General features: G+C 53.9%; 1 protein-coding gene across 3 annotated transcripts in view; it reads left to right on the top strand.

Annotated features, from left to right (window-relative positions):
- The window catches only part of CDC42BPG (CDC42 binding protein kinase gamma), a 67865-nt gene that overhangs the window by 28071 nt on the left and 13431 nt on the right, over positions 1–26363 (top strand). For 2 of the 3 annotated variants that reach the window (XR_012906514.2, XM_075939169.2), the window contains exons 3-24: positions 318–401; positions 772–867; positions 1609–1757; positions 2157–2250; positions 2569–2769; positions 4040–4288; positions 5210–5289; positions 5728–5840; positions 6543–6664; positions 6866–7108; positions 12826–12936; positions 13385–13584; positions 14992–15085; positions 18016–18140; positions 18631–18745; positions 18924–19072; positions 19851–19939; positions 21346–21398; positions 21943–22047; positions 22405–22473; positions 25497–25602; positions 25893–26026. Coding sequence is in view for 2 of the 3 variants with exons in the window: in XM_075939169.2 (XP_075795284.2) it covers positions 318–401; positions 772–867; positions 1609–1757; positions 2157–2250; positions 2569–2769; positions 4040–4288; positions 5210–5289; positions 5728–5840; positions 6543–6664; positions 6866–7108; positions 12826–12936; positions 13385–13584; positions 14992–15085; positions 18016–18140; positions 18631–18745; positions 18924–19072; positions 19851–19939; positions 21346–21398; positions 21943–22047; positions 22405–22473; positions 25497–25602; positions 25893–26026 (2781 nt within the window). In the remaining variant the exon portion in view is untranslated. The remainder of the gene's footprint in view (positions 1–317; positions 402–771; positions 868–1608; positions 1758–2156; positions 2251–2568; positions 2770–4039; positions 4289–5209; positions 5290–5727; positions 5841–6542; positions 6665–6865; positions 7109–12825; positions 12937–13384; positions 13585–14991; positions 15086–18015; positions 18141–18630; positions 18746–18923; positions 19073–19850; positions 19940–21345; positions 21399–21942; positions 22048–22404; positions 22474–25496; positions 25603–25892; positions 26027–26363) is intronic. The other variant, XM_075939170.2, reaches the window with a different exon arrangement.

Below are 26363 nucleotides of genomic sequence, written 5' to 3'. Positions count from 1 at the left end.
GGGCTTTGGGTCCCGGCAGGGTGCAGTACCACCTGCTGTCACTGGCTGGGGCTGGGGCTTTGGGTCCCAGCAGGGTGCAGTACTACCTGCTGTCACTGGCTGGGGCTGGGGCTTTGGGTCCCGGCAGGGTGCAGTACCACCTGCTGTCACTGGGGGGGCAGGGATGGTCCTGGGGCCTGGAGGTAACGGAGGGAGTGGGATTATTCCCAGGGAGGGCGGGGGAAGCAGCCATGTCCTTCCTGCTGCTCCTACAGCTATTTCAGGGCTCATTCAAACCAGGTCCTGGAGTCCCCTCATTGATCCCCTCTCTCGCCCAGGTGGCAGTGGTCAGGCTGCGGAACAGCGAGAAGGTTTACGCCATGAAGATACTGCACAAGTGGGAGATGCTGAAGAGAGCAGAGGTACCTAACCCAAGCCCCACCCATGCTTCTCTCCCTGTCATCCCACAGATCCTCTGCCTAGTGGCAGGGAACAAGGGCAGGTACTCCATTTTCAGGCCTGATGGATTGGCAGAGGATGGGGGAGGGGTACTGGTCAGGATAGGCCCATGGGCTGCTCTGGAAGGGTTGGTGGTTAGGGGATACCAGGCTGGATGGGCCCATGTGTCTGATCCAGAAGAGCAGGATGTGGGGAGATATTGGGCTGGATGGGCCCATCACTCCAATGCTGCAGCACTTTCTGCAGTGGCTTTGTAATGAAAGAGCCCTGCAGCCTCCCTCCCCTGGGATGCATCTCCTGAGCCTTCCCCGTCTCCCTGTGATCCACATGCAGACAGCCTGCTTCCGGGAAGAGAGGGATGTACTGGTGAAAGGGGACAGCCAGTGGATCACCACCCTGCACTACGCCTTCCAGGATGAGCAGTACCTGGTAAGACTCTCCCCTGGGAAGTTGAGGAGAGCTTTTGCATTGCTAGGGGACCCCCTGTCCCTCGAGCACCATCTCCTTGTCCCCATGTGTTGGATAACCCTTCCCTGGAGCAAGCGGCTGCACAGCCTGCCTGCCTGGTTTCAATCCAGTTGCAGTCAGAGGAATTTTTTGCAAGGCCCTATTCTGTGCAGTAGGTGGCGCTGTGTGGCTGGCTGGATGTTCCCAGCAGGTGGCGCTGTGTAGCTGGCGGGGTGTTGCCAGCGGGTGACGCTGTGCATCTGGCTGGGTGTTGCCAGCGGGTGGCACTGTGCAGCTGTCTAGGTGTTGCCAGCGGGTGGCACAGTGCAACTGCTGGGTGTAGCCAGCGGGTGGCTCTGTGCAGCTGGCTGGGTGTTGCCAGCAGGTGACGCTGTGCAGCTGGCTGGGTGTTGCCAGCGGGTGGAGCTGTGCAGCTGGCTGGGTGTTGCCAGCAGGTGATGCTGTGCATTGCTAGCTGGAGAAGCTACCAAGCTTTGGGTGTTGCCAGCAGGAGGAGCTGTGGTGTTGCCAACAGGAGGTGTGGGGGGCAGGCTTGGTGGTGCCAGCAGGGGGCACTGTGTGGGTGGCTGGCATTGCTGGTGGAAGGAGCTGCAGATGCTGGGTATTCCCAGAAGATGGCTCGTAGTCGCTGGGAGTTATTTTTCATGTCCTGCAAGGATTCCCCCCTCCCCATTTCCCAGCTAACCCTGCTCCTGTCTGCAGTACCTGGTGATGGATTACTATGTGGGTGGGGACCTGCTGACCTTGCTGAGCAAGTTTGAAGACCGGCTGCCCGAGGACATGGCCTGCTTCTACCTTGCCGAGATGGTGCTGGCCATTCACTCCATCCACCAGCTGCAATACGTGCACAGGTACAGCCTGGCTCCCAGCCACAGGCACAGGAACTAAGGGCTGTGGGAGGTGCTGCTGCACCCCAGGTTTTAGCCAGGGCTCTGCTGCCGGTCTTGCCCCCAGGGTCCTGGCTTTCCCCCCACCAGTTTCCAGCTGCCAGCCCTGGGGCTCTACTCCTGGCTCAGTGCCCACTCCCAGCTTGGGGGGCAGGAGTAAGGAGGCTGACTTTGAGCACCCCCACTAGTAAAAGTGTTCCTGCTCCACTTCCCCTCTGCTCTAACCCATTGGACCCCACACCTCTCCTGGAGCTGGGGTACAAGCCAGGAATCCTGGCTCCCAGCCCCCCAGCTGTAGCCCTCTGGTCCTGTATACTTTATAATGGTTGATGCTTCTCTGCTTTCTCCCCTCTCTCCCCACAGAGACATCAAGCCGGACAATATCCTGATTGATCTAAACGGGCACATCCGTCTGGCCGACTTTGGCTCCTGTCTTCGTCTGCGACCAGATGGGATGGTGAGAGGCACAGACTGCCGCAGGCACTGAGCGTGTGCTGCCTGCAGAGCAGGAAACCCACAGACTCAAGCCTGGATCAGCCCCTATGGCATATTCCTCCCAGTGGGGAGGGATCGGCCCCTAAGGCCTATTGCCCAGGACTCGAGTTAATCTAGAGTTACAGTTCCTGAACAATAGGGCTCCTGGCCCTTCCTTCCTTTGAGGAGATGGGGATGGATTGACCAGCAGCTTCTGTCTGCTCTGGGCTGAGGATCCCATGGGACAGGGGCTGCCATGGCTGCACACAGAGATAGACGCCCTGTGTCCCCTCCTGGCCAGGTGGAGTCTGCGGTGGCAGTGGGGACCCCTGACTACATCTCCCCTGAGATCCTGCAGGCCATGGAGGACGGGAAGGGGAAATATGGCCCCGAGTGCGACTGGTGGTCCCTGGGTGTCTGCATGTACGAACTGCTCTTCGGGGAGACGCCCTTCTACGCTGAGTCCCTAGTAGAGACCTATGGCAAGATCATGAACCATCAGGTGAGCCTGGCAGGGCAGGGTGCCCTGGCTAAGCCTTGCTGAGGGGGCCTCGGGAACCGGGGATGGACAGTGCGGGCTTTGCTGCAAAGGGGTGGGCGTCTGGGAGGATCCGAGAGGAGGTGGGGGGGGGGCGTGGGTGTGTAGATGGGGGTGGACGGATGAGGAATGGGCATGGATGGATGGGTGGATGAATGTGAGTTATCTGAATGGATGGATATAGATGGAGGGAAGAACTTGGGTGGGTGGATGAGTAGGTGAAGATGGATGGATTGGTAAATATGGGCAGTGGATGGATGAATATGGGTAGCTGAGTAGCACAGCTGGATGGGGAATGGGGTAGATGGATAGTAGACGGCTATGTGCAGATAGGTGGTTGAATGGGGCTGGTTGGGTGGATGGACAGATTGGGGTGTAGCCACAGGTGGACCAGAGTGGGCCCACTTTGTATCCAGGCCTACCCTGTTCTCCAGCCAGGGAATGGGGCTTGGGCTTAATCCACATCCCTCCTGTCCCGCTCCTCTCCCTATTTTTGTCCACCTACCTGAAGTTGGGGCCACTGGCTATGTCACTGGAACAGGTATGTGAATGAGGATGTCTAGGTGAATGGATGGGTGTCTGCAGGGAGATGGGTAGATGTGAAGAGAGGGAGGGATGAGTGGGTAGATGAAGATGGGCGAGTAGGAGTGGAGGGGAGGGAGGGTGGGTAGATGCGGGTGGGGAGTAGGAGGAGTGGAGGAGGCAGAGGGATGGGGAGGGGAGGGAGGGTAAGTAGATGCTGGTGGGGAGTAGGAGGAGTGGAGGGGAGGGAGGGTAAGTAGATGCTGGTGGGGAGTAGGAGGAGTGGAGGGGGCGGAGGGAGGGGGAGGGGAACGTGGGTGGGTAGATGCAGGTGGGTACATAAGAGGAGTGGAGGGGCAGAGGGGTGTTTGCATGGATGGATGGAGGAAGACTGGATGCGTGGGGATGAAAACGGGTGTAGCATGGTGAAGTCTGGAGAAGCAGAGGGGGATGGATACAAATGCATCTGCCTGCATTTGACTAAACGGTGCATGCAGGAGAGTGTCTTGTGTGGCCATTTGGACCAGTTGAGTGTGTTCATGTTCATTTGAACACCTGGGGATCCTGTGGCCGATGTACTGACAGCTCTGTCCAGGAATCACCAAGCTCAATGGGCACAAGGGCATCAAGCTAGGAAGCCAGCAAGGAGCTCCGGCCTGACTCCCCCATCAGTGCCCTTGCACTGAGCCCCTTTGGCTTGTGCCCCGTCCAGGACCACCTGCAGTTCCCCCCAGATGTCACAGATGTGTCGGAGCCAGCTAAGGACCTGATCCGGGGGCTGCTGTGCCAGCAGGAGCGGCGACTCGGCCAGAACGGCATTGAGGACTTCAAGCGGCACCCCTTCTTCAAGGCCATTGACTGGGACAACATCCGAACCAGCACGCCTCCCTATGTGCCTGAGGTCAGCAGCCCTGCAGACACCTCCAACTTCGATGTGGACGACGACACGCTCAAGGAGTTGGTGAGGAAGGCACTAGAGGATGCTGTGCTGCAGGGGGGTGGGAACTTGGGAGGGGGCACTGTGCTGCAGGGAGGGGGTGGAGGGACAGTAAGGGGTGCTGTGCTGCAGGGAAAGATTAAAGGGACAGTAGGGGGCGCTGTGCTGCAGGGAGGAGGTGGAGGGACAGTAAGGGGTGCTGTGCTGCAGGGAAAGATTAAAGGGACAGTAGGGGGTGCTGTGCTGCATGGAGGGGGTGGAAGGAGAGTAAGGGGCGCTATGCTGCAGGGAAAGGTTAAAGGGACAGTAGGGGGCGCTGTGCTGCAGGGAGGGGGTGGAGGGACAGTAAGGGGTGCTGTGCTGCAGGGAAAGGTTAAAGGGACAGTAGGGGGTGCTGTGCTGCATGGAGGGGGTGGAAGGAGAGTAAGGGGCGCTATGCTGCAGGGAAGGGGTAAAGGGACTGTAGGGGGTGCTGTGCTGCAGGGGGTGGAGAGACATTAGGGGCATGGTGCTGCAGCCAGGGGTAGAGGGACGGTAGGGGCTCTGTGCTATAGGGAGGAGGTGGAAGGACAGTAGGGGCACTGTGCTGCAGGGAGGGGATGGAAGGACAGTAGGGGGCGCTGTGCTAAAGGGGGTGGAAGGACAGTAGGGGGTGCTGTGCTGCAGGGAGGAGCTGGAAGGACAGTAGGGAGCGCTGTGCTAAAGGGGGTGGAAGGACAGTAGGGGGTGTTGTACTGTAGGCACAGGGTGGGGTTTGGGAAGGGGGCTCTGCCTTTGCAGTTAGTGCTGGCCGCAGTGCTGTGCTGGGGAACATTCTCCCCTGAGGCTGTAGGTTCATTGAGGTTCCTCAGCCCCTGCGCCCCACCTGGGAGAGGGGTGTATCCGCGCTGGCTGAGGAATACGCAGCTGCCATGTTCTTTGTGACGTCCCCTCTCTGATCTCCAGGAGACACTGCCTCCCATTTCACACAATGCATTCACCGGCCACCATCTTCCCTTTGTGGGGTTCACCTTCACCACCGGCTGGTGAGTACAGGCCCCAGGCAGGACACCCCTTCCCCTTCCATAGCTGATCCCGTGGGCGCCAGAGGCATTATCATTTCAACACCTGTCCGTAATCCCCCCTCTCAGGCTCAGACCCATGGTCTCATCCCGTCAGTCTCCGCTTCCCCTGGTCCGATCCAAGCTAGTATCCCTTCTCCTGGCTGCACTGAGCCCATCCCTCCTGGTATCCCCTCATGGGCCATGTGTGAACTTAGTGCCCTCTGGCCAGGATTGAACTTGTCACCCCAAGATCTAGAGACACAAGACTCTAGGGGTCCAGCTGAAGGACCACCCAGCCTGAGGATGCCAAGGCCTCTGCTATTTTGTGCAGCCACCAGGGGGTGACAAAGAGCCACACCCTGGGCTAAGTTGACCAGGCAGGATACTCATGTGCACCCCCTACTTCCACCATATCCCCAGCCCCCTCTCTGTGAAGCCCCTGTCCCCCTCCATGTCCCCTGCGGTGGCCCAGCTGGAGAAGAGGATCCGGAACCTGGAGCAGGAGAAGGTGGAGCTGGCCCGGAAACTTAGAGGTGAGGCAGGTGGTGGCTCGGAGGGTTAAATCCAAAAAATCTGCCTTGTCTAGTAACTTAGAAGCTCCCCTTCTTACACCCTTATTCCTGTGGTCTCCACACACCAAGGTGTGGGTGTTCTGCACCCCCAGCAGACAGAGGAAGTGACAGTGAGTCTGGGATCAGACCCAGGTTGGAGCCCTACCTGCCAGCCTCCTCCTCTAGACCCTAAAATCTTCAGAGCTGGGGACAAAACCCAGGAGTCCTGACTCCCAGCCCCTGCTCTAACCCCTCTCCCCTCCCAGAGGTTGAGACCTTTCTGCTCCTTCCTGCTCACTCCATTTCACCCAGTTTTGGGGGCTGACCCCTTTTGGCTCTGCCTGACGGTTTCGTATGCAGATGTGCTGCCCCGATCCCCCCTCTCCCACTCGCACCCCTAGGTTTCCACCTCCCCAGCCATGGACTCAGAAATGGGAGCTTGCAGAGAGAAACAGAGATGCTGTGTAGAAAGTTGACAGGTACCGATGCCTGCAGGAAAGGGGCCATGGATCAGCTGGGCCATTGATCTGACTGGGGTCTGGTCTGGTGTGGGGGGTGCTGGGGGAGGATACTGGGTTAAATGGGCCCCTTGTTCTGATCCAGGGCAGCAGGAGGGGGATACCGGGCTGGCTGGGCCTATGTAAGGAATCCTAGAAAATTCCCTGGTCTCTCTCTCATGCTCAGAGAGCCAGTCGGAAGCCGAAGACACATTAAAACAGCGACTGGAGGGGGCGGCATCGGGGCAGGTGAAAATCCTGGAGAAGCAAGTGAAATCACTCAGACAGGAGAGGGACCAGGCCTTTAAGGTGAGATGTTTCCAAGAATCCTGCTGCTGCCCCCTGTTCCACCCGCCTAGAACTGGGCTCCCTTGCCTGGCAGAGATACAGCCCCCACTGTGGTGGGGAAAAGGGGCTGTTCCGAGACCGATCCCTCACCTAGTGCTGAGATGCAGCAGCCTCTGGGGTGGAGCTCAGCAGTTCTCTTTAGCTGAGATTGTACCCCCGCAGGAGCTATCGGAGGCCCAGGAGAGGCAAACGGCCCAGGGCCAGGAGCTGCAGGAGCTCCTGGCCAGGCACAAGCAGACAGTGGAGGAACTGCGCTGTGCTGAGGCCAAGTGCGGAGACCTGCGGGCCCAGTTACTCCGGCACATGCGCCAGCTGCGGGAACGGCAGGAGGAGACCGAGGCAGCTGCCCGGCGCGTGGATGGCCTGCGCAAGGAGCTGGCACGGGTGGAAAGTGGGCGCAAGGAGGTAACTGGGCAGTGCCCACCCCATCCTGACTGCGCCAAGCATGGGTACCTCCTCCAAGTGAGGCCCTTGTGTGTGTGTGCAGCACCAGGCCTTGTCCTGCCCTGCTGCATGCAGGAGATGCCCCCTGGGGGATGCCCTTCAGCTTTGCATTGTGCCGCACCAACCTCAGCTTCCCTGTGCTAAGGGTGGGACTTCCCCTGATGCCTCCTTGTACCCATGCATCATTCAGCACCAACTGCATCCCCCTGGCACCTCCTGCTGGCAGCCCATCAACTGTGCACCATGCTGCATCGCATGTCTCTTGTGCTGAATGCACAGTGCCCCCTGCTGGCCAGCACTGACTGCATTCCCCAAAGGGGGTGGGGGACAGGGTTAAATCCCAGTTACCTGGCATGCAGGGACAGCTGAGTCTAATTAAGCTGGGAGCCTTTAAGAACAGGCAGGGCACCTAGAAAATACAAACTCTTTGCATCACAAGGGCTTTGCTGCTGCAAGTCCTCCAATAATCCTGACTCCTCTGTGCTGTCTCTGAGACTCTCTGGGTGGCTGAGGCCTAGTCTACACTAGGAGTTTAGGTCAAACTTCACCACATTAGGTCGATTTTCTAAACAATGAGTCTGCACCACCAACCCTGTTCTGTCAACTTGAAGGGCTGTTAAAGACAATTTTGGTACTCCTGCTTGTCATGAGAAGTAATGGTAAATTTGACCTTGCATGGTCGACTTTAGAGTAGTACAGATGCAGCACCGTGAAAGGCAACGTTCTTGGCCTCCAGGAGGTGTCCCACAGTCCCCCAGTGTGATCACTCTGGCCAGGACTTTCCACTCTGCTGCTCTCCCTGGGAAAATTTGAATTTCCTTTCTTGTGTGACCAGCGTGGTGAGCAGCCCTCAGAGCCGGCAGTCCACCTCAGCAGCACACCTGACTATGAATGCCCAGGGTCACAAACGAGCTCCAGCATGGAGCATGCCGGAGATCCTGGGCCTCACTGCCTTGTGGGGAGAGGAATCTGCTAAGGCAGAACTATGAAGCAGCAAAAGAAACACTGATATCTCTGCCGAGAATGATTGCACGGGGCATGGTGGAGAAAGGACACGCCATGGACACCCAGCAGAGCTACATGAAAATAAAGACACTCAGGCAGGTGTACCAGAAGACAAAGGAGGCAAATGGATGATCTGGGTCAACATCACAAACATGCCGCTTCTAGGAGCAGCTGCATGGGTGTCTAGGGGGGCCCAACCAGTGTCCCATCCCAGTCCATCAAGAGACTCTTCAGGCAACAGCCTCAGACAACAGTGGGGAGGACAGTGTGGATGACAGAGGAGAAAGAGAATGTTGAGCAGGCGAGCGGAGTATCCAGTCTCACCCACAACCAGGACCTTTTTATAACTTTGGAGCCAAACTCCTCCTCCCAGGATGTATTGCTGCCGGGCCCTGATGGTGAGGAGGGCTCTTCTGGTGAGTTCATATTTTTAATCATGCTACAAGAGGGTTAAGGCAATCGGGTGTGATCTGTAGCAGCCACTCTGCCTGTACAGTGGGGGCTCCTTGGAAGAGTTTATTGACGTATCTGGAGATGGAGGGGGAATCCTCCCTGCACATCCCCATGAAGCTCTCATAGAGAAACTCTTTCATCCTTCTCACAAAGTTTCTGGGGAGATCGGCCTTATTCCGTCCTCCATGGTAGGGCACCTCCCCACGCCAAGCCAGCAGTGAGTGGCCTGGCATCATTGCGGCACAAAGCACTGTGGCCACATTCAATCAGCATCTGCTCCCTAGCTGTGTGATTCAGAGAAGACTGATGTCGTGCATGGTAATCTGGAGGAAGCAGGAGAAGCTCTGTCACTGATTCCACAGTTTGCTAATGCCCAACAAAGCATAGTTTGAGCTTCTGTCCTGCTGCCATGCCCGGACCCCCTCCCGCTCCTGCCCGCAGGCTCCGTGGGGTCTGCGTGAGCACTTGCCCTTCTGCCGCGCCTGGACACCATCTCAGCTGCAGGCTCCTGTGGGAAGGGAAAGTTGCACTTTCCCGGAAAACAGGGGGCACCAAACACTATGTCGCCATGTGAGCACCTGCCCTGCTGCCACACCACTGTGGACCTTCTTTGCAAACATACATGCTTGACTAGCTGCAAGAACTGCTATTTGCAAGCACTGTATTGCACATACTTTCAAAGTAGAAGCAAAAGGGAGAGCCCCAACCTGTCCCTTAGCATGCCAGCTGCCAAACCGAATCTGGCTGCTCCCTTAAGGTCTCTGTGGTGTAACCTGATACACAGTGGGCCCTTAAAAGCATAACTTTGGCCTCGTGTATGACACAAACCTATTGTCTTGGACAGATGTTCTTTTATGTTAAAAGATTAGGGTCTACGTTCTACGATGTATCTCCTGTCAAGCCCCCTCACCCCCACCCCCAGCCCTGTCAGCTGTTTGGCTAGCACAGATACGAAGGTAAAAACGCAAGGAGGATGTCACATTCAATGCCATCCACCTGCTTGGACAGGGGGCAATTAAATGAATAGAGAAGAATGCTGCTGCAGGAGATGTAAGCAGAGAATAAGGACAGGAAAGCGTGCAGGGAACGCAAAGTGAAGATACAGGAGAATGTCTTGAGGATCATGGCGGAGCTGATGATGCACCTGGTAGACTCACAGAGAGTCAGATGCACAGAGACCCCCTCTGGCCCATGCTGAACCACATTCTCTTCTCTCCTCGCCAAGTTCCATAGCCTTCTTTCCAAGTGCCCTGGGGGGGAAGTCAAGGTCAGCCTCACACTCAACCCCCTCAACAAAGACTGTCATTCTCACAGCTGTGTGATTGCTGAACAGGGGAACCGTTGTATGCCCCTCCCCCCCAAAGCTCCTGCCTTGAACTCCATTTCTGTCCCTGCTTCCTTGTGTTCCTTTAAATAAAAATGCATGATTTCTCAATAACAGCATCTTTATTACTTGTGTGGAATGGGGGGGAGGGGATTAACAGGCTAGCACACTTAATGCAGGGAGCACCTTGTGAAGAGCAACGTGCATGGCTGTCATATCACTGCCTGGCCATTCATAGAGCTGTTTTTCAAAGCCTCTCTGATTTGCAGTGCCCTCAGTGTGCTCTCCTTATTGCCCTAGTGTCTAGCTACTCATAACTAGTGGGTAGATGTTGTGCTTCAACTCCCCAACCCTGCCATAAAATCCCCCCCCCCCTTACTTTCACAGATATTATGGAGCACACAGCAGGCTGCCACAACAATGGGAATGTTGCTTTCACTGAGGTCTAACCTAGTCACTAAACTGCAGAACCTTCCCTTTAAGCATCCAAACCCACATTCTACCAACATTCTGCACTTGCTCAGTTTGTAGATGAACTGCTCCTTTCCATGGTCTAAGCCGCCTGTGTACGGCTTCCTGAGCCCACGGGCGCAAGAGGTAGACTGGATCTCCAAAGATCACCATTGGCATTTCAACACCTCCAAAAGTAAAGCAATTAGCTTAGGAAAGAAGCATCTTGAAAATGTGTGTATTTAGCAGCATGTTGTACAGATGTGAGACATGGGTGATAATGAAAGATTCAAAAAGAAGGATATTGGCGTTCAAGAGGAGTTGTTATAGAAAGATCCTGAGAATAGGATGGATGCAGAAGGTCACCAATGAGGAATTATATAGGAAGATACAGCCGAAAGAGAACCTACTACAGAGGATTATACAATGGAAGTTACAGCTATTCGGGCATATCTGCAGAATGAACGATGAGCAAAAAGTTAAGACCCTGGTATTCGGCATAATGGATGGTCCGAATAGGAGAGGCAGAGCCCACAGAGAATGGGTAGATGATATAGTGGATCGGTGTGGAGCTAGTCTACAGAAACTAAGCCACTCCGCACTGTACAGGGAAAGATGGCAGGAAATAGTGAGGGAGGCATCGGACATGAACGGGCGTTGAGCCCATGGTTGTTGATGATGATGAATGTTAATTTTCCAACCAGGGAAGAAAGTTTCATCATTCTTCTTAGGGAGCAACTTTCTGAAGAGACGGAAGATCCTCAAGATGTGTGTGTCATGCTCCTTTCCTGACCATTCCACACTGGTGTTGGTGAAATGGCCATTGTAACCCACCAGCACCTGCAGCATCGTTGAGAAGTACCGTCTGCAGTGGTTATACTCGTTGGCAAGGTGGTCTGGGGCCAAGATAGGGATATGCATTAGATCTATCACCCCACCACAGGGAACCCCATCGCAGCAAAGCCTACCACAATGCCCTGTACATTTCTCACCATCACTACCCTTCATAGCAGAACTCTGATGGCCTTGGCTACTTGGATCACAGCAGCCCCCGCTGTAGATTTCCCCACTTCAAATTCATTCCCATCTGAGCAGTAGCTGCATTTCAGGCCAGAGAAGAGAAATTTGTACATGTACATGAAAGTGGCCTTACACATGCGAAAGTTTTGCAGCCACTGCTGATTGTCCCATAGCTGCGTAACTATGCAGTCCCACCAGTCTGTGCTTGCCTCATGGCACCAAACCGGCGTTCCATTGTGTCAAGAGGATAGAATGCCGCCAGCATCTCTCAATTGCTCAACTCAAGTGCTTCACACAAGAGTCTGTTTATGGCCTCCTCAGATTCTTCCTCGCTCAGACAAGCCCTGGACAGGCTCTGGACATACTGCAGCATAAGGCGTGAGAAGTTTGCTATGATCGCCATAGTTTTTTGCTGCTTAACAAGGTCCACGCTTGCCCTGCTATGGCATCTGCACAGATAACCAAGGAAAAAAGGACACAAAAAGATTGTTTGCTATTGCTTTCAACTGTGGGGGGGATGGGGAGATAAGTGCATTATGGGATGCTGATGGCATGTACCCAGAATCAGCTGCTGCACTGTTTTGGTCCCATCAGGCGCTGGAAGCCTAACCCTGAATGTAAAGGGGCAGCAGGAAATGTGGGTTAGCTATCCACAGTGCATCACTGTCAAAGTCGATGGTAGCCATCCCACTGGGGATGCACCATGTCACACACTTGTGCACAGTGGGGACATGCACCTTCAACTTTACAAAACTGGATGCTCAAAAATTGACCTTAATACATTGTACCTTATCTCGAGTGTAGACAAGGCCTTAAGGAGAGGGAACAGAAGCCAGTCCCTGTGGGAATTGCTTTAGGTCAGGAGGGGCTGGAATCCTGGGGGGTGACTCCAAACAGAGAGGGGGTGTGGCAGGGTCTGAGGAGGGTCCCTGCTTCCTTTGAACTTGACTCCTGTGTGGATGTTTGGGGTGGGGGCAGGGAGTGTTTGGGGGCAGGGAGTGTTTAGCCTCCCCTCCTTGTCCTTGTCCTGGCTCCTATTGGGACTTGCTATCTTGACCCTGTTCTCCCCCACCCTCCGGTGTCTCTCCCCTGAGGCTGGGCAGTTAGTCATGGTCCTTGCTAGAGACTTGTCTGAGATGCTGCAAACCTACATCACTAGGAGTGGCAGCAAGGGGATGACCTGAGGGTGGGTGCGGGGGAAGGGTCCATATCCCAACCTCACCCTGAGGCTGGATCAGTATAGGGAGAATGGCCTTATGTCTCGTTCTCTGCCCACTGAACCAGCCACTCCTCCTCCCATGGGGCTGGAGCTGGTGCTGACTGTAGGGGAAGGGCCCAAATGCCCCCATGCCCTTGCCTCAGGCCCCCATTCTCCCAGCCCTGGGGCTGTGGGGGGTTCTGGGGGCTGATTTCCACCTCCCCACAGCTGGAGTCTCGGATTGAAGGTCTCTGCAGCGAGGTGTCCAAGCAGCGGAAGCTGAAGGAGAGAAGTGAGCAGCAGGCAAGGAAGATGAGGCGGGAGCTGGAGGGGCTGAAGGTGAGGAGGAAGGGGCCTGGGTATGCATGTGTGGGTGTGGGGTAATGCACTAGTGCCCCTTGCACACGTAGGCAGAGCGTGAAGCCCCCAAAGCATTCCCCTTCCCTGCCCAGCAAGGGCCTCTGGGGCAGAGGTCGGTGAGCACACGAGGGCTCCTTGTCTGGTCCGTGCAGACCCCGGGGAGGGGGGCTGTTGGTGGGTGCATAAAGGCCCCTTGCATGATCAGCGGAGCTCTGGCGGCAGTTTGTGAGACTCTAGCAGGGTGAATGGTGGGTGCATGAGGGTCCCTTGCCTGGTCAGTGAGGGTGCCTGGAGGGAGCTTTTGGGCCCCTTGCAGGCTTAGGCATCCCAGTTTTTAAGGCTTTACCCAGTTTTTAATACCACATGAGTACCCCCCACGGTACTAGTCAAGGGGGTGCCTGTGGATGAACTCTCTTGCCCCCTGCAGGCAAAGCATGGCACTGCCTCTCTGGAGTCTTCTGGCCCCAACCACACCAAGGACCCCAGCTTCCTGCAAAGGGACTTGCAGACCAAGGGGGAGCGAAGGAGCCTGAGTGAGCCACTGCAGGAGAGGGAGAGCCAGCTGGGGGCATTGCAAGGGGAGCTTGCCCAGCGTCAGGGAAAACTGGAGAAAGTCAGGAAGGAGAGGTAAGTGGGGAGGGGTGATTCGAACCTACAGCCCTCTCCTGGGCTCAGCATTCCCACTATCCCATTGGTCGGGGGCAGCAAGTGGAATTATTTTTTTTCTGGGAGAGGAAGGGGAGAAAGGTGGATTTTTCCTGTGAGAAAATTTATCTTGGGGACATTTTGCATGCAAGAAAAAAATTGGAGTTTTTCTTCATCTTCCTCTTTCCTTTTTATTCCGTCCTCTCTCAGCCCCTTTCATTTCATTTCTCTATGTCTGGCACAGAACTGGACAGCCCAGTGATGATTTCTTTTTGCACCCTAGGAATTGTTTCCCTTTTTCCTGCTCTGTCGCCTTTCAGAAATTTGGGAAGTTGTACTTCGTGAGGGTGACAGAGTGAGGGAGGAGGGGGAAGAATCATTTATTCAATTCCATTCAGTGGCTAAATGGAGGGAACAGAGTCAAATTATTCATTTTTTCCTATTTTCAAATTTAAAGAAAACATCCCTAAAGAAATCTGCATTTTTTAAACTCAGAAATATGCATTTTTAATAGGGGGGGACTTGGGAAAGAAATATCCTTCAGACACAGTTGTTATGTGGCTGAGTGGTTAGCGCACCAGACTGAGTTCAGTTCCCAGCTCTGCCACTGGCCTGTTGGGTGACCTGAAGAAAGTCAGTACCGCCCTGTGCCTCTGTTTCCCCATCTGTAAAATAGGGATAATGTTATCAATCTGGCTGCGTCTACGCAGCTTCCTCATTTTTTCAGGAAGAATGGCTCTTGCACAAAAACCCCTTGTGCAAAAATGGCTCTTAATTAATTATGCTAATGAAGTGCAGCAATATGCTAATCTGTGCTTCATTTGCATAGACTTTTGCGGAAGAGGGAAGCTGTGTAGACATAGCCTCCACTTTGTGATACAGTAGTTCTCAGCCTTTCCATATGACTGTGCCCCATTTAGGTGTCTTACTTGTCTTGTGTACCCCCAAATTTCACCTGAATTAAAAACAACTTGTTTACAAAGTCAGACATAAAAATACAAGAATGTCATAGCACTCTTGCTTGTTTTCTCACTTTTACTATATAATTATAAAATAAATCCATTGGAATATAAATATTGTACTTGCTTTCCAGTGTATCGCATATGGAGCAGCAGAAATAAGTCATTATATGCAATTGTAGTTTGTACTGACTTCATTAATGCTTTTGCTGCAGCCTATTGTAAAACTAGGCAAACAGCTAGATGAGTTGATATACTCCCTGAAAGACTTTGGTGTTCCCCCAGGGGTATGTGTACTCCTGGTTGAAGAGCACTACTGTAAAACATTTTGAGATCTATGCGTAGAAAGCACTGCGTACAAGCTAGGGGTTAATATTATTATTCCTGTTGGTCGTGGCTCTAATGTTCTTTTCCAACCCCTGGGTTCTAGTTTATGGGAACACAAGGAGCTGAAAGACCAGAACGAACAGGAGACAAGTTTGCTGCAGGACAAGACCAGTACATTCACCCAGGAACAGGAGAGGGTAAGAGGAATTTGAATCTCTCCATTTCTCCAAGGGGGACTTGCTAAGCATCTTCCAGCCCTTTGCAACCTGGTCACTGCTGGGTTGCATGGCTGATGTGCTGCTGTCACTGGGTAGCTGCAGGGGCTGCATCTTTGTAAGGTGCAGTATTGCCTGCTACCATAGGGGGCATCTTCTGATGGGAAGGTCCTGCAGCCTGCCTGGTTTCAGTTGGCAGGATTGCCTATGGGCTGCAGGTGGTAGAAGAAAGGGTCTTGGAGCAGGGAATACAGCTGCAAGCACTAGGTCTTAGCCCCCAAAGGAGGGGAGCAGGAGCCCCTGCTGCATGCAGGAGGAGGCACAGAGTCTTATCCCATGTCATAATGTAACATCGGTACGCAGAATCGAACCTGGGACCTCTGGAGTTTAGTGCATGAGCTAAACACTGAATACCTCTCAGCTAAGGCTGTAGCACACACTCATCATTCTCGCTGTAGGTGGTCTCAGTGCCATAGAGAGACAGCGTACCACAGCCAGTATAGGTGTGGGGGTTTCACTGATTGGTACCTGAGGGTTGCTCTGTCTCATCTCATTGGCCAGCTGAGCAAATACTGCACTGCACTCGGAGCTGTATGTGGGCACTTATTTGCAATGGTGTGCTACAGCTTGAACTGGCTCTGGCAAGCCCAGAAATGATGCTGCCTGGAACACTGGCAATGTTAATGGCTATTTGTTGTCTGTATGCAGAGCTCTCCCATGGATAGCACTCTCTCCTGACGCTCATTAGCTGCTTTGTACAGATCTTGCCCATGTGTTGCTGCCACTACAGCTGTGCTGTAGTTAAGCTTGAGAAACTCTTTCTGTTTAAAGGTATTAAGTGCTGTAAAACCCACAGGCTTAAGTGGATTGCCTCGAAATTTGGTTTGCCTCATGGGGGCACAGAGTAGAGTTAGTGATATAAATTTGGGGTCATTCAAATAAGAGGTTCCTGAAATACAGGTGCCCCCACCCCCCTGCCTCCCAGCATTTCTTAATGCTGACATTTCTGCCAACTTTGATTGCATAGATCTGGGGCTCAACTGTGGGTCTGATCATGCCCTAAAGCAGGGCTACTCAACTTTGGAAGCCCTGGGGGCCATAATAATACTCACAGCACATACCGAGGTCCTCAACTTAAGTGTGGTTACGTATACATGCAAATATATATGCAAATATATGCAGATAGTTTCTTTCACACTGAAGGGTATGAATACAAAGATTAAGGCAAGACTACACAACATGCAGGCCCCATCTAAGTCAGTTCTGCTGATATCAATAAAATGCAACATTTACCCGATTTCCACCCATATGACAGCACTTTTAATGAGCAATGACAGCCCAGGAATTTAACTACTAAACGCATATCAACAGAAGACCATTATATTGGCTACTTTTTTGTTTTGGTTCCCACCCATGGGCTGCGTGTTGAGCCCCACGTAAATCCAAACCACACAGCGAGCTGCAAACAAATGGGCCACGGGCTGTATGTGGCCTATGGACCGCGTGTTGAGTAGCCCTTTCCCAAAGGGTCCCAGATTCCAATCACTTGTCATTTATTCCAACTAGTGCTTAGTACCAGGTGCTTTTGGGGAGAAGCCATATTACAAATGTGATTGGGAAAAGAGTGAAGCTGTCTGGCGAGGCGCGCAGGCTGACTACATTGCAAGGCAGGTGCGCAGAGAGAATAGCCAAGAGAGTTTCAAGTCAGTCACTGTTCTCATGAGCTGGGTGGCTGCAGGGGACGCCCTGTGGCCATGGAACCTGGGCTGCATCTGGGCAGTGAGCATTTAACACCTCCTCCAGAGCGAAGATGGGGAAAGACCCGCTGGTGGTGATCCAGTCTGTCTCCATCCAGGGAAGAGGGAGCGAGGGGCAGTTATTTGAGGGAAATGGAATCTGAGACCAGCAGATAATTAGCAAAATGCTTGTACCTTAATTCTAGATGTTCTGGTTTTCAGCGCTTTCAGTTTTGCTAAATGTGATGGTCATGGACAGCGGGTGAAGGCCCAGCTGAGGAAGGCATCCAAAGCCTCACCCATTCCACTCTAAGCCACACCCCTTCCCTGAGACCATGACCCTTCACAACCTTTCCCCCACCCTCCAGCAAAGCCCCACCCAACCCAGCTGAGGGCTGGGGCTGCCACACTGTGTAGCCCCAACCTTCCCCGGCTGCCTGGGAGCCAGGCTGCTGTGCCACACGGCCCCAGCCCCTCTGGGCACCTGAGCAGTGTAGGCAATTTTGGGAAGGCAGTGCCTTCCCTTGCCTATACTAGCCGTCCATGCTGATGATCTGGCACAGCACAAGACCAACCATACCTCTGCATTAGTCAAGGTTTTGGTCAGTAAATAGAACACGCTAGTGACACTCAGCCAACAGGCCAGCTACAAGTGGACTGAGCTATCTCTTGCGGCATCCTAAGCTAAAGGAACAGGAAGGATTTGAGGGGAGGGCGGAGGTAGAATTGGTCACAATTTTTCCATCAAAATGTTTTTTTCAGTGAAGAATGCAGTTCAGGCAGGTTGAAATGTTTTGTGAGTTAAGAGTCAACTTCAGAAAATGGTTTCGGTCAAAATCAAATAATCCCCAAACCAGAAATCTCCAAAACTTGAACGTGTTGATTTATTGATATGAAATGAATTCTCATTTTGAAATTACCTTTAATTTTTGTTTTTAAATATTTAAGGGGGAGTTAAAAATGACACCTTTCAACTGACCTGACAGAAAACTTTTTTGATTTTTTGATTAATTGAAAATTAAAAAAAAAAAAGTATTTTGGGATCGACTCGATATAATTTTTTTCCTGATATTTTGGAATGGCAAAGGAATGGAAGCCCCTTCTCCAGCCAGCTCTACCTGCAGGGGTCTTCTCTCCTACAGTCCCATTAGCTCTGTCTTGTTCTTTTACTCACAGCTCCTAGGTCAGGTGGAGAAGCTAAATACGGCCAACAGGCAGCTGGAGCAGGAGCTGCGCTCGCTGGAGCAACGGAGAGAAACAGTCACTAACTGGGAGGCCCAGATCGCTGACATCCTGCAGTGGTATGAGCCCCCCCACACTGCGCCGGGATTAGAGCTCCAACGGGGCTCGCTGTGGGTGGGGTGACAGCATCCACAAGCTTATCCTGCTCATAGATGAGACACATTGTCCTAGGAAATGGCAGTATAGCCTGGGAATCAGGACTCTAGGTTCTGCTCCTAGCTCTGGAAGGGGAGTGGTGTCTAATGGTTAGAGCCGGGGGGGGCGCAGCCGCTGAGAATCAGGACTCTGGATTCTACCCCCAGCTCTGGGAGAGAGGTGACGTCCAGTTGTTAGAACAGGAAGGGCTGGGAAACAGGACACCTGGGTTCATTTCCAGCTGCACTTCCCCCAGATCACTTACCTGGTTGACTTGAACGTGCCGGGCTGGGGGCTCCTTTCTCTGGGGCTGGGGAATAGATTGCAGGGGCAGAGGCTGCTGCCCAGGCCCTGCTGGAGTTGATCTCGTTGGTTCCTGGCAGAGCTTTCTCCAGACTGTCTCTCCTCCCCCAGGGTCAGCGACGAGAAGGAGTCCAGGGGCTATCTCCAGGCTCTGGCCACCCGGATGACGGAGGAGCTGGAATCCCTGAAACACATCAGCACACAGCCCTCTGGTGCCAGGACCCCGGTAGGAGTTCAGTGGGGCTGCATGTGTTGAGTGGGACTGGAGCCAGCGCCCCCAAGAGGGGAAAGGCCCCATATCCCATTTCCCAGTTCACTGGGACTGGACCATTGCTCCCTAAAGGGAAAAGCTGGGAGTCCCATTCCCTCTGACCCAGCCAGCTCTGAGTTTGCCCTCTCTGAAGGACAATCATTGGAAGGCCAGACGCCTGCAGAAGATGGAGGCCTCGGCCAAGCTGGAGCTGCAGTCAGCGCTGGAAGCCGAGATCCGGGCCAAGCAGGGCGTCCAGGAGGAGCTGACTGAGATGAAGTCTGCACACCTGGCCACTGAGCGGTGAGATGCTGATACTTGTTAGCCAGGGAAGGGGTGGGACCCCCATACCTTACGACACTTGCCTGACAGCTGGGGGTTTTGCAACGGCTGAGAGAACCTGGCTCCCAGGCCCCTCCTGCTCTAACCACTAGATGTCAGTGTTGTCTCAGAGCTGGGAGCAGAACCCAGGGGTGCGTCTAGACTACCGCGTTTTGTCGACAGAAGTTTTGTCGACAGTATCTGTCGACAAAACTTCTGTCGACAAAGAGCGTCCAGACACACTGAGTTCTGTCGACAAAGCAAGCTTCTTTGTCGACAGAACCCTGTAGTCTAGACGCAACCCTACAGGCAATAACACCTTCTGTCGACAGAACTCTGTCGACAAAAGGTGTTATGCCTCGTAAAATGAGGTATACCAGTGTCGACAAAACTGCTGAGTTCTATCGACATTATGTCGACAGAACTCAGCGGTAGTGTAGACGCTGGTATAGTTTTGTGGACAAAAGTCCACTTTTGTCGACAAAACTCAGTAGTCTAGACACACCCCAGGAGTCCTGGCTCCCAGCCCCTCCAGCTCTAACCACAAGATTCCACTCCCTCCTGAGCTGGGGTTAGGACAGAGGTGCCACAGCCCCTGTTGCAACGCTAGACAACACTACTTCACAGGTTTCATCTCCTGCAGTTTGTCAGGGTAAATCTGTCTCCAGAGGGGACACCTCAGCTGTGTGGGCTGCCCTGGCCCCTTGGCACCTTTGGAGTAATAAAGATAATTCTTTTGTTGTTGGGTTGTTTTTACTAGAAAATTGCAAGAGGCCGAGGCACAGAACCAGGCCCTGAAGCTGGAGCTGGAGAAGCTGAAGGAGGAGCTGAAGGTCAGGTCTGCGGAAGGTGAGACCCCGGAATTTTCAGCCTGGTTGAATATTCACACAGCGGCCTGGTCTCGGGAGTGGGGGGCTGCTGGGTGGTTACCACTCTAGCCAGGGGAGCCCCAGACAAGATGTGGGGCAGGAGCCCTGCCAAGTGCTATAGACTCCCCTAAGACAGGGACCAGAGACCCCCCTACAATGTCAGGGCCTGCATGGTGCCTGCAATCGAGATCTGGGGGGATGACAAGTGTCCTTCTTGGTGCTGTCAGGCCCACCCTTGCACGAGGTCATTGGCTTACCTGTTGTGACAGGTGCAGCACAAGCCTTCCTGACCTGTTGTGACAGGTGCAGCACAAGCCTCCCTGACCAAAATCAGGGGCCTTGTTGTGTCAGGCAGTGCACAGACTGAGATCAGGGGCCCATCATGCTGGGCACAGAACAGATTTTTGTAATCCTAGCCCAAGAGCTCCAGGCAGCTCTGTGAGGCAGGGGCTGTCCCTCACTGTGTGTGCAACAACGGAGGGGAGGAGGTATGTGCTGGGCTTACTCGGGGAGGGGGAGCCCCGGGGACCCCCAACCTCATTTGGGGTCTATAGATGCTATTGTAATAATTCAGTGCTGGTGGGACACTTAGAAGTGAAAACTCCCAGATCCCAACCCTAACCAGCATGTCATGTTCTCATTGAGGTCTGTGAATTGCCGTGTGTGTGTGTGTGTGAGAGAGCATTGCCTGCAGATCTAGAGAAGTGTTTATTCCCGTTTTTTTGGCACTAGTGAGGCCACACCTGGTGTATTGCGTCCAGTTCTGGGCCCCCCACTACAGAAAGGATGTGGACTCATTGGAGAGGGTCCAGCGGAGGGCAACCAAAATGATTAGGGGCTGGAGCACTCGACCTACGAGGAGAGGCTGAGGGATTTGGGCTTATTTAGTCTGCAGAAGAGAAGAGTGAGGGGGGATTTGATAGCAGCCTTCAACGTCCTCAAGGGGGGTTCCAAAGAGGATGGAGAGAGGCTGTTCTCAGTAGTGACGGATGGCAGAACAAGGAACAATGGTCTCAAGTTACAGTGGGGGAGGTCTCGGTTGGATATTAGGAAAAACTATTTTACCAGGAGGGTGGGGAAGCATTGGAATGGGTTACCTAGGGAGGTGGTGGAATCTCCATCCCTAGAGATTTTTAAGTCTCGGCTTGACAAAAACCTGGCTGGGACGATTTAGTTGGGGTTGGTCCTTTGGGCAGGGGGCTGGACTCAATGACCTCCTGAGGTCTCTTCCAGCCCTAGGATTCTATGAGTCTATGATTCTCCTTTTGGGCAAATAGCATCTACACTTTTGGGAGGGAAAAACTGGAGTTCTCCCTGGGCCATAGACAGGTGGCTGCTGAGGTGTAACACTGGCGCTGTGTGTTACAATCTTTCCCTTTCCTCTAGGTACAAAACAGCAAGGGCCGCTAATTCCCTTCCTGTCATTCTGGAGTGCGGAGGTATGTCTGTCAGGCTGTGGCTGGAGCAGGGCAGGTGGGGAGTCTGAGACAGAATGGAACCAATGAGCCCTGAGAAGCAAGGGCATTAAGACTCACGGGGTTTCCCCCCAGTTCTGGGGGAGGAATGGGGTTTGTTGGTTAGGTTGGGGGCCTGGAAGTCAGGACTCTTGGCTTCTATTTCTGGCTCAGGTCTCAAGACACGGACAAGGGAGACTTTGAGCTTTAGTTGGGGAATTAATAGCCCTCGATTCATATAGTTCCCACTAGTGCCACTCTGAGGTCAGCACTGTCTGCAAGGGCACAACGACCCCTACTGAGCCTCTGGAGCATCCCCCCCAGAGCTGCTTTGGGTTGATAACTGACTGAAAAGGAACAGCGCCCCCTACTGAGCTGCCCATTGTCTCCAGCACAGCGCTCCCTAGAGCTGCACCGGGGCTAGCACTGACTCAGAGGGGAGAGCGCCCCCTAGTGCCATTCTGAGGCCTCCCTGCCTTACATGCTACAGATGCAGGGTTGGGTTTGCACGGTGCTTTTTCTTTGGCAGAAGGAGGCGATCAGTTTTGGGAGCCCCCCAGACCCACAGGAAAATCGGAGATCCGCTGAAGAGACCCAGCTGCGCCCAGAAGGGAGGAGGAGCCTCCGAGCCAACGTGAGTAGTAAATGCCAACAGCCTGGCTGCGTGATGCCCCATAAGGGGCTTAAATGGAGGTTGTCGCTCTCTGCTCCCCGGCGCTCACACTTCTACCATGGCCCAGCCCTCGGCAGTCTGTCCCCAGCCCTGGGAGGGGCGGGGGTTGAAAGTCTGGGTGGGGGCAGGGTGCTGGCGGGCATTGGGATGTGGGCGCAGTGGGTTAAAGCAGCGTGGGGTTCAGTGCAGGACACCTGGGTTCTATTCCCAGCTCTTCTGCAGCTTTGATGTGGAAAGAGCCACTTGTGGCTCCTTTTGCTGAGCTCTGACGCTAACTCTGCTCTCTCTCCTTGCTCCCAATGCCTGGAATTGTCACAGCTGGCCCCCGCCAAGCCCCCTGCACATGTGGCTGTTGCTACAGAAGGAAGCAGCTCCAGTGCACTCAAGGTAACCTGGGGTTTGTGGGTGTGTTTCCTCTGTTGGGGAGGGGAGGGCGTGTGTATGAGGGAGTATATTGCTGGGTGTGCTAGCGCAGGGCTCCCCAATCTTTTTTATACCATGGATTGGCAAACCCATTCACGAATTTTTGGTGGACCGATAACATTTTATTTGCATATTCATGATTTGCATAATAAATATGTAAATGTGCAAATAAAACATTACTTGTCCGCCAAAAGCCCTAGCCCCCAGAGCCACCATGAGCATCCGGCTTCGGCTCCATCAGTGGCCACATGGCGGGCGGCTGCCGCAGCTGAAGCCAGCTGTTTGCAGTGGCTCTGGGCACCAGTACTAGGGTACACTCCAGTCCACTGAGCCCCCTCAGAGCCAGCCCTAACCCCTAGTGCACCCCACCTCTCCAATACTCCCCAGCACCAGCCACTGACCCCAGAGTCCCCTGCACCCAATCCTCCCATGCCAGCTTCCCACCCTCAGAGCCCCCCAGTGCCAGCCCCCAAACCAAATGCCTCAGTGCCAGCCCCCCACCCCTTAGAGCCCCTATCACCCCAGTGCCAGCCTCTGGCTTCCAGAGCCCCAATGCACCTAGCCCCCTGAGCCCTCTCCAGCATTAGCCCCCTGTCCTCAATATTATCCCTGGTCCCAGAGCCTCCCAGTGCCAAGCCTGCCCCCATAAGCGCCCCCACTACTAGCCCCACCTCCAGAACCCTCAGTGCCAGCTCCCCACCTTGGATGCCCTGTGTCCCCCAGTGTCACCCCCTGCCTCTTAGAGTCCCTCACCCTTTAGAGCTCCCCAGTACTTGCCCTGCCCCCAGAGCCCTTTGTATTAGCTTCGCCCCCAGAACCTCCCAGTGCCAGCCCCCCCCTCTCTTAGAGGCCCCCAACCTCAGAGCCCCCCGGTTCTAGCCCCACCCCCATCACCTAGCTCTGTGCTGCCCCCCAGCTGCCAGCTGAGCACTGCTGCCCAGGTCACCACTGTTATAAGGCTGCTGTGCTGGGCTCCGCACAGCCCCCTCGCTCTTCTGCGCTCGGGAGGAGGCCCCATTCCTGCCTGGCTCTGGTTGGCGGAGAGGCGATGTAGGACACTCCTCTCCCAACAGCTGTGGAGGGGAGGGAGGCGCGGGGCCGTGTACCACAGTCCCAGAGCCACTGCAGCCTGGCAGCCTGTGGTCCATGTCCCATGTTGGGAACCGCTGTGCTACAGCAGGGGTAAGAAGGGCTGGGAGTCAGGGCTCAGTGCTGTGTTTGTGGCATTGCTCTGTGTGTGTCTGTATTTTTTGTGGTCTGTTCCTGGGAGGCTTTAGGTATGAAAGTTTTTCTGTTTCGCAGTCGTGATCTCTGATTGTGCTGCTATGTAAGATCACAACTGTCCTTTTTTCCACGCTTAGGCAGATGATTGCTCAATCTGCAGCTGGTGTGATGCAGTGGTTGAGTGGTTCAGCTGCTTGGCCGCAGCCTCCCACGATGGGGGTTTGAGTCTTGCTTGATCTCACCCAAACAGGCCACCCCTGGTCCACTCAGCTAGAATGCCTGTTCCATCAGGGTGGGGAGGCCAAGTGCATCTGGTTGTGGTGCCAGCTGCACCTGTAGGTTACAGGAAACTGCCGGACCGTAACTGTGTCAGCCTGATGAGCTGAAAGTAATGGAGGGTGGATTTTATGGTTGAATGTGCGAGATAGTTGGGGTGTGCTGGACACCTATGTAAGCATCTTTGGGTCTGCATGCATGGCTACTGGAGAAATCCTCTCTTGCCTTTTACTAGTGGCTTTGCATAAGTGTGTGTGGCATGAATGTGTATTCATATTGGCATGTTCTTGTGGTTTCTCTCTGGTGTGTGGCGTGAAATACAAGTGAAATCTGAGCATTTATATAAAGAGGATTTATTGTGTATTTGTGAGGGTGTCATGGAGAGGGTTTGTACCATGGATTGTGTACGTGTGTGTTACCTGTGTGTAGCAGTGTGGACAAGTGTGTGTACACTTGCTCAGCTCAGATAACCCCCTGCCTGTTCAGCTGTCATGTGGGTATTTTTTTCTGCACACATTGCTACATTGTGGCTGTGTCTACACTGGCATGAATTTCCGGAATTGCTTAAAACAGAGTAGTTTTCGTTATAAGTATTTCCGGAAAAAGAGCGTCTACATTGGCAGGCTGCTTTTCCGGAAAAGCCCTTTTTCCGGAAAAGCGTCTGTGGCCAATGTAGACGCGCTTTTCCGGAAAAGAGCCCCGATCGCCATTTTCACGATCGGGGCTTTTTTCCGGAAAAGACTACTGGGCTGTCTACACTGGCCCTTTTCTGGAACAGTGTTCCGGAATAAGGACTTATGCCCGAGCGGGAGCAGAATAGTTTTTCCGGAATAGCGGCTGATTTTGTACAGTAAAGCGTCGTTGATTTTCCGGAATAAGTGGCCCAGTCTAGACACAGTCTGTGTGTTTTATGCCTGCCTGTTCTATGGCAGGGGGTGCTTGGAAGGTGTGCATGTGTCAGATACATCTGCTGGGTTTCCCCGATATTGTATTTTTTCTGCCTGTGTTGCAAGTGCTGATGCATATTTAATCTAGCCGGGGTGCATGGTATATATTTCCATTATACATGTGCTGCGTGTATATATGAGGTGTATATGTAGATTATGAGCATGCATGGATGTGTATGCCAGTAAGCTGTGAGCATGGGGATGTGGCATATGCCCCAGTATATGTGTGTTGTGTATTTGTTGTACACATGTATGCTGTGTGTGTAGATATCAGCCTAGGGGTGTGTTTAGCTACGCATGTCTGTTAGGAGCATGGGTCTGGGGCATGGGTCTGTGCAGTGGGTGTGGGATGTGCTGTGTAAAGATGAATGTGGGTGGTTAGTACATGTGTGTAGAGCACTGTGTGGGTCTGTGTGGATGCAGTGTGTGTATACACACATCAGACAAACACCCATTTATACTCCTGTGTTGGTGGCTTCCCAAAATCTCTCCTCTGCTGCAAATCAAAGGCCCCTTTTTGTTTCCCCCCCTGTTTTCCAGCCAAAATCTCACAGCTTCAAGATGTGGAATTTCACGGTACCCACCAAATGCTCGCGCTGCACCGCACTCATGGTGGGGCTGCTGCGTCAGGGCTACGCCTGTGAGGGTGAGTGAGGCCCAGGGCTGGCTCTGCCCCTGCAGGGATCCAATTAGGGCCTGTTCCAATTGCCTCCCTGAGGCAAATTCCTGAAGAGAGCAAAGCTAGGCACTGAGCCATGGGGCTGGTTCACGTCTTCTACCAGGCAAGGCATGGAGGCCTGGCATCTGGGTCTCCTGCCAGCCAGAGATGGACGCTGGGTCCTGGGGGTGGTACCTGGGTCTCTGGCCCCTCTCCCTACATCAGGTGCCTGTTAAAATCCCTTCACCTATGCCCCACATCCTGGCTTCTCCCTGCAGCTTGTAACTACGTCTGCCATGTGTCCTGTGCTGGGGGAGTAGCCATTTGTCCCACACCCCCCGAACAGCTCCGGAAAACCATGGGGGTCAACCCGGTTACTGGGACAGGCACAGCGTTCGAGGGGTATCTGTCGGTAAGTCCCCCACCCTCAGCGGGAGCCCCCATCTACCTGGCTGTTGTCTGAGGTGCCATGGCATGGCAGAGAGGGTTCTGGGAACACCCATTCCCCAATCTTCTCGGCTCTGGTGATTGTGGTTGAAGCAGGGGCACAGACGTCAGGACTTCTGGGTCCTCTCTGCAGCTCTGTGAGGAAAGTGGGGCCTAGTGGGTTAGCACAGAGGGGCTGGGAGCCGGGACCCCTGGGTTCCATCCCCAGCCATACTACTGACTTGCTGTGGAACTTCGGTCACTCACTCACCCTTCGGTATCTGGTTCCCATATGACAGTCACCCCGTCGCAGGGGGAACAGA

This window comes from Pelodiscus sinensis, chromosome 11, assembly GCF_052426305.1.
Source record: "Pelodiscus sinensis isolate ZL-2025 chromosome 11, ASM5242630v1, whole genome shotgun sequence".
In the NCBI taxonomy this organism is placed as follows: Eukaryota; Metazoa; Chordata; order Testudines; family Trionychidae; genus Pelodiscus; species Pelodiscus sinensis.
The sequence above is the reverse complement of the archived record's forward strand: the minus strand, read 5'-3'. Positions and strand labels throughout refer to the sequence as shown.